Raw genomic sequence first — 6982 nt, 5'->3', positions numbered from 1 at the left:
AACATGAAAAATATAGTGAAAATATAACTATTGTAATTACACAATTGATCAACTGTAACGGTTAGCTGCTATAGTTACGCGTCTGGCAGAGAATTTAGCTTGGCCAAAAAACAAAAACAAAAACATTTCCCAACCAGCTTAGTAACTTAGACAAGCATCAGCGTACACAAACTAGTCCTTCCAAGGAGGCATCTGCTATGGCATTGATCTCCTTCTTGCTTTTGATTACACTTCTTTTCTTAGTTTCATCGTCCAGTTTCCATACGTCCTCTGCAGCACCCAAGTAGCCATACAGAAACAGTTCCATCTTCTCTTGTTCGTGTCCTTCTCCACCATTGCAACCGTTATTACTGCCTTTAGTAGACATCTGTTTCCATTCTCCTCTTCCCCGCTTTTTTTTATCAAAATACTTGTGAAGTTGCTCAGCTTCTTGCAGTCCAGAAAAGGTTGGCATGAATTTCACCAACAGAAGCCTGTCGTTTCCATGCTTCCCAGAACAAACCTTGGTTTTTCCACCATTAACGCACATTGCTGTAATAGAATTAAGCATCTACCTCAAAATATGCAGCAAGAACTCAACAGGGAATCGCTTTTAACTCATTTAGCTATTGTCAACATTCACTTAAAAACTCGACCAAGTAACGCAGCAATAGATAAAAATAGGCATACCTTTGAGCAATTCTTCCATTCTTTCACTGGTTAAGATCTCTTGCACAGAGCTATTATGGATGACCACAACTGGAGGCCACAGAATCAGATCCTCTCTCAGTGAGGCAGCTTCGGCTGCAGACATGGACTGGTACCGTTTACTAATGTCAGGTGCTACAGAACTATCCCAGCCCAACATAATGCATAGTGCTTTGTGAAGCCCCAAGTGTTCTGTTCGCAAGCCCTTGAGAGAGCTGAATGCATGAGTTACTAAGCCATGTGTATTGTTGAACTCCTTCGAGAGGCTATACAAATACAATAATGAACAGAAATTAACAGTGCAATCTCATCCAAGTAGGTAAAAACGATCATGTCATGTCATGCGAGGCATATTGATGAAGGCAGCTAGTCAGTAACTCAGGTAAATTGATGAATATCACAAACTAATATACCTGTTGTCCTAGTCACAAATCATACTTCAGAACAAAAATTCAGTATCTTATATAATGACACCAATGGACTCACATAAACATGACAAAAAAAAACTCATAAGAATGCCTACAAAATTGAAACATGGTAAACTCGGACTGTTTTTAAGTGAAAACTACTAGGATAGAAGTTCATCTATGTCCTTCTAAAACGTTCCGAGCAGAATTTTGTGCTCAATACCATCATATAAAAAATAAACACCATACCCACTACTCCACTAAAGCTTCAGCCATGAAAGGAATTATTTACCACAAAGCAAACATTTGGAATTAAACATCCATATAGTCAGGTTAAACAACTCAAAGAATGAAAAGAGGCCTCCCTGGAAGGTTAGTCAGGTAACAAAACATCTGGAATGATATAATGGTGGTTAAAAACCCAGCCTCGCAAAAGATATCCTAGATAGATATAGACGTAGAACAATGGATAACAGGGAAGAAGAGAGAAAAGAGATGGATATACGTATATGCATAAGCATATATGTTGAAGATGCATTGCTTGATTGCTTGGTTGTGAAGTTGAACCCAACAATCACATAGGAAAAAAGGCAAAAACCACTGGAGCTTTGTCATAATCTCCTGTCTGCAAATGATGGGACTGTAAAGCGGTGGCCGCAGTGCAAGAGAAAATTGCAAGTCAGAAGGGAGCTTTAATAGCTTAGTCCGAACCTCCAATCATATTCCAGCTCCCTTGACAATTTTCATCTGGGTAACAAACAATTTGACTAATTATGCCCACAAAATAAATGTCCAACGGCATAATATTCCAATATCCTTCTTCCCACCTTCCCACCCTAAAAGCTGCTCTACTGTACCTTGCCATCCAACATAGAACTAACCAGGAAGGCAGGAACTACAACACTAGGCTTTTGGGACTGTTCTCCCTTGCATGAGATGGATGGCTCCCCAAGGCTCCAAGAGTAGCCTTTCAAAATAAATCTGAACTGTTTGGTGCCAGCAGACCTTCATAGTCCACTTAGAAGATAAGTCACAGACAAGCCTATAGATGTTATCTTAAAAACTAGATGAACAGCAACCAACATAATCTCATGCTCATTCCATGCTGTTAGGAATAAGATTCCTGGTATGACATGAGTCATGGAGGCTGCAGAAATGATGACTAAGTAAAACAGAGCTCCATTTTCAGAAAGACATCACAGATTAGAAAGACAGACCTGCCACAAACAATACAATGTAAGCTAATAGCTTTTCCTTGCTCCTGATACTTCTTTTGCTCCAAGATGCTGTCATTCAACTGTTTAGTAAACCGAAGGAAAGCCTTATGAAGCAGCTGCTTAAACTCCTCTGAGCCTTCAGGTGGATCAACCTTCACAAGAGGATTTGTTCCATGTGATGGACACTCATTGTCTGGAATCTCATTCTCATGTGTATCTTCTAATGCTCCTTTTTGAAATTTGGAAGGGCGATAGAAATCCTTTTTTTTATCCACAGAGAACTTTTTCTGGAAAGCAGGCTGACTGGGTCTCAACTTCCTTTTTGGCATGATAGCCCTTGAAGGCATTCTATATTGGACACGCCCAAAAGCCGCCTTACTGGATGGCAATATTCTATCTGGCTCTTCACTCATCCACTGCTCATCTCTACACCTAATCCGTTCAAATATATTGCGACTCTTTGGTCGTGATAACTCTGGGATGTGCCCTCTGACATCACCTATAATATAGTTATTTTCTGTCATTCTCTCAGATGGATGGAGAACAAGCTCCTCGCTGGATGTTTGTTTAGGGCTCAGCAGATGTCTATATGCATTTGTATCCTGTTCTAGTGTAGGATCCATTTGTCTTTCCCTATAAACATCAGTTAGACCTGCATCTCTCCCATAGACATAATCATTTCCAAAGTTCACAATTTCACAATCTTGTGGCACCTTAGTCCCATATTGAAAATGAGTGCTCTCAGAACCCCTATACTCTCTATGGCTGTCACTAGCTGAAGAAATTCTTTCCACACTGTGGTACTTGGTGACTGGTGGGTAATCCCATAAGCTGTTCTCTCTCGGCTTTGTCAGAGAATTCGGTGTCCCACCAATCCTATCTCCAAGGGAATCCAATAAACTACGCCCTAAAGACTCTCTACAAGCATAGTCTTCCTGTGGTATTGATTTTGTCATCTTGTATGGTTCTTCAGTTGTTACACCCAGACTATTCTTGCCCCTTTGACTGAGTTCTGAGTATCTGTAATTGAAGGACTCACTTCGCATGGGACTTAATGCATCCCTCTGAGAGAGCTTAAAATCTTTCACATGAACAGGATGTGAAGAATCAAAGGGTTGGCCATAACTGTAAAAATCAATGTCCTTGAACTTGCTATCACCAGTACCAAACTGACCATCTTGATAGTAACTGAGTGAGTCATCCTTAGCACAAGTGTAAGATGAGCTCCCACAGTCCTGTGATGAAGAGAAAGGTACTCTAGGGTAAGAAACATCCTTCAAATAGGCATTTTTGCCTTGTTCTCCATAAGGTTGCCTCACTAAGTTACTCTGATAAGCATTGCCACGGCAACCAAGATAATCTCGATCAAGCATAGAGGTCAAGGATGGGAAAGTCTCATTGTACTTGCCTGACGTCAACATAGTCTGAGAAGGAGCCTTGGAATAGCCCAACTCCTGAGGCAACAAAAAGGAAGTCCTGACAGTACCATCTTTGAAGCGCATAGATTTCTGAACTAAGCCGGTTCTATCAAGATCTGAGGGCCTATCACACAGAAGCTCCTTGTCCCTACGAGCTCTAGGAGCAGTAACACTCTCACTTATTTGCTTATAGCTAGTGCCTGTTCCAATATTTAAATCTGTCGGGTCCCCTGAAAGGTATTTCCTCTTGAACTCAACCTCCTCTTCATTATCAATAAAACGTCTGGTGTACTCCTTTTCCAAAGAGACATTGCGATGACCATCCCACATAACCACACGATCTTCATCGCCAATTCTGTGTGACCTATCCCTCTCCAGAGGCTCTCTACCATCAACGTAGTGTCTTGAATAGTGTCTCCTCTCCAGATGTAGATATGAATGCTCTTCACCGAACAACCTGCGGCCATCGTGGTCAGCCCTCCTAGAACGTTCTTGCTCTGGAGGAGTGAGACTACGGAGTGGACGTGACCGACCATCATGATCATGTGGGTTTAAACGATGATCAGTTCTATAGTCCCTACTCCGAGGAGGGGACCGAAGCCTAACCTTCTCATCTCCTCTCGATCGCATCTTTACCTCTCAGATTAACAACAGAAAAGGGGAAAATATCTAAATCTAAAACTTCACAATTCCTCCCAAAAAGCTCCAAATAAAACCTTATTGAACACGAAGAGACGTTATTGAAACCGTAAATCAAACCCCTCCCCCTGACAAAAGCAGCGCAATCAAGAGGGAAAACGTCGAACCCAGACTATGAGAATCACGCCACTCCACCGAGCCGGAGTCTCACAAAGCGAAAAAACAGTGAAGTAACCCTAGAATGTAACCTGGCGTCCATCTACCGAACACTGGCAATCATAACACCTCGTATCACATACACAACACAACCGACAATCCTAATCTAGACACAGGTTATGTACAGGAAACACAACACAAAGGAGGTAGGTAGGGTTTTTCTTTTCACGCAAGAGATAAATCCGACGATATCTGACCTCCTGAGACGAAGTACTACAGGCAAGTTCTGCGCTCGACATCCGCCCTCCGCTATGGATTTGTCGACACACCTCTGAGCATCAGCCGTAGGGAAAACGAACCCTTTGGAATCACGCAGTGGCAGCCGCAAAAGCTTCGCAAGTTCTGGCTTCGGTGAGCGGGGCTCGGCAGCGCTAACTAAATTGGAACGAAACGAAATCACAGAGTGGAGAGATTTCCGGAACGCGTGTACGGCTGCTAAAATAACATCTTCAAAGCGGGACCCTGCGGTACGAGTGGGTGAGCCATGTCGGTTTGGCTGGGACAAGATAGGAGGAGGAGGCCTTAATGAGACTTCTAGTTTAATTAAAGGAATCTCTTCACATAACAAATCTCCTTCCTCCATGTCGTGCATGAAGTTTAATTATCTTTGCTTACATTATAATTCCACATGTTGAAGCTAAGTAGATAATTAATGTAATTAAACTTGTATTTGGAAAAAAAAATTAATAACAATAGAAAGAACGACTATTGGAAAATTAGATATAACAATTAAATTTATTTTTTTTGTATTTCTGAAAACTTCATTGACTTGATGTAATTTGAGTACAATAAGTCTCTATTTATAATAGAGGAAACAAGTAGAATTCGATTACAATTAAAGTACTTTTATTTCAGTTATGTCCAAAGTTAAATATTAAAAGATAAATCCTAGAACAATTGAATAACTAAACGTAGATAGAAGATTAACATAACTAAAACAATTTTAACTAAAACTCTTTTATAAAACCTCCTTGTGTGAGACTCTTGTAAGACTCCACTATATTAATTATGGCTCTATGAAAATTCTTACTATGAGAGTCATGTAAGACTCTTCTATATCTGATCTTCAACATTCCCCCTCAAGTTGAAGTTTATAACTTCAGCTTGCAATAAAAAGAATTTTTGTAGATGTTAAATCTTCATCATTTGTTCTCCTCATTTCTTAAATGTTTTGGTCACATAAAAATTATCACAATATGTGGAACAAAATACTTTTTTTCTTGTACTTCTTCTACTTCTCTCCCTCAAACTAGGGATAGAAAAGACAAAGAGACCCAACTCAAACAAAACAAAAAGTGGGAGAAGAAAATCACTCATAGTCGTACGACAAAGATCCATACACCAGTAAAAACTGTCATAGTCTGAAACACACTCCGCTCAATTTTAAAGGCGAAAAAAATAGCCAGACTTTAGGGCTTAACAAAGGGACTACTCACTTTTTAAGGGTAGCTCAAACATAAATCACATATTGGGCGAAGAATAAAAAAATTGATTATAGCTAGATGTTGGATACACTCCTATACTTTTTAGACAGTGGGTCTAGGCATTGCTTTGAAGTGATGAAAACACAAGAAGATAAAGTAAGGAAATACTAGAGAAAAACAACTTTAACTGGAAGGAGTCGATAATGCAACACTCATACTTTCAAACAAATCTAGAATATATCCTTTTAATCCAAAAATACAAAACTTGAAAACATCATCGAAGTATGAAATTTTTGCATACCTTGAACGAGCATATAGTGGAGTGATTAAGTAACTCTCTCATTAGAAGAGAAATTTAGCTAAAAAACTAAGATTCTACGAGAAAAGAAAACTCAATTCACATCAATGCAAGGAGAGATACTAGGAGAGATACTAGGAGAGAAAATAGGAAAAAAGAAGAAGAGATTTTTGGCATAATTGACCTTTAGAACTTATAATATCAATCTCTCCCACAATATAGACCAGAACTACAAAAAAATTGTTGTTTAAGAAACTATACTCAAAGAGCTTTAATTTGATACCTAATTTGACATAAAAAAATTTTCTTCTTGAATTTGTTACAACCTCTTTATTTTCTTTATTCTATAATTTGACAGTAGCCGACTCCAATGCAAATATCTCCTTACATATAGATAAAATTGACATGACATTTTATCTTTCTAAAATTAGACTCCGATAAATTTCATTTAAGTATAATATTACTTCATAAATATACTTCTTTCGAGAGAAAAAACCTAATATATTTTGGACTATAATCTGGCCGAACAAAATACTCTTTCTTCTTTGACCAGCATGACCATTGAGTCTTCCAATATTGATATCTCCATTTAGAAAGTTCAGATCTCAAATTGGTATAATAGGTAAGAAAATAAAGTTATAAATATTTCTTTGACATATAATTCTCTTTATAAAGT

General features: G+C 38.9%; 1 protein-coding gene across 1 annotated transcript; it reads right to left on the bottom strand.

Annotated features, from left to right (window-relative positions):
* LOC137959179 (uncharacterized) lies at positions 1-4765 on the bottom strand. The gene is made up of 3 exons (XM_068806532.1): positions 2312-4765; positions 670-953; positions 1-531 (listed from the first exon to the last, which is right to left on the bottom strand). The coding sequence occupies exons 1-3, from the start codon at positions 4357-4359 to the stop codon at positions 158-160; spliced, it is 2706 nt and encodes a 901-aa protein (XP_068662633.1). The 5' UTR covers positions 4360-4765; the 3' UTR covers positions 1-157.
* Between the last annotated feature and the right edge of the window lie 2217 nt (positions 4766-6982).

This window comes from Aristolochia californica, unplaced genomic scaffold, assembly GCF_029961685.1.
Source record: "Aristolochia californica isolate CCGP_79_NKW_82.1479 unplaced genomic scaffold, dmAriCali1.0.hap1 SCAF_3, whole genome shotgun sequence".
Taxonomy (NCBI): domain Eukaryota; kingdom Viridiplantae; phylum Streptophyta; class Magnoliopsida; order Piperales; family Aristolochiaceae; genus Aristolochia; species Aristolochia californica.
This window is presented reverse-complemented; position numbering and strand designations above follow the sequence as displayed.

Bases quoted from the DNA above. Each gene is read 5' to 3' on its own strand.
- LOC137959179 (XM_068806532.1), bottom strand. From the start codon at position 4,359: ATGCGATCGAGAGGAGATGAGAAGGTTAGGCTTCGGTCCCCTCCTCGG. The intron at 954-2,311 runs GTCTGTCTTTCT...GTATTTGTATAG, and splicing joins CATTGTATTGTTTGTGGCAG to CCTCTCGAAGGAGTTCAACA. The intron at 532-669 runs GTATGCCTATTT...ATTCTATTACAG, and splicing joins AATGGAAGAATTGCTCAAAG to CAATGTGCGTTAATGGTGGA.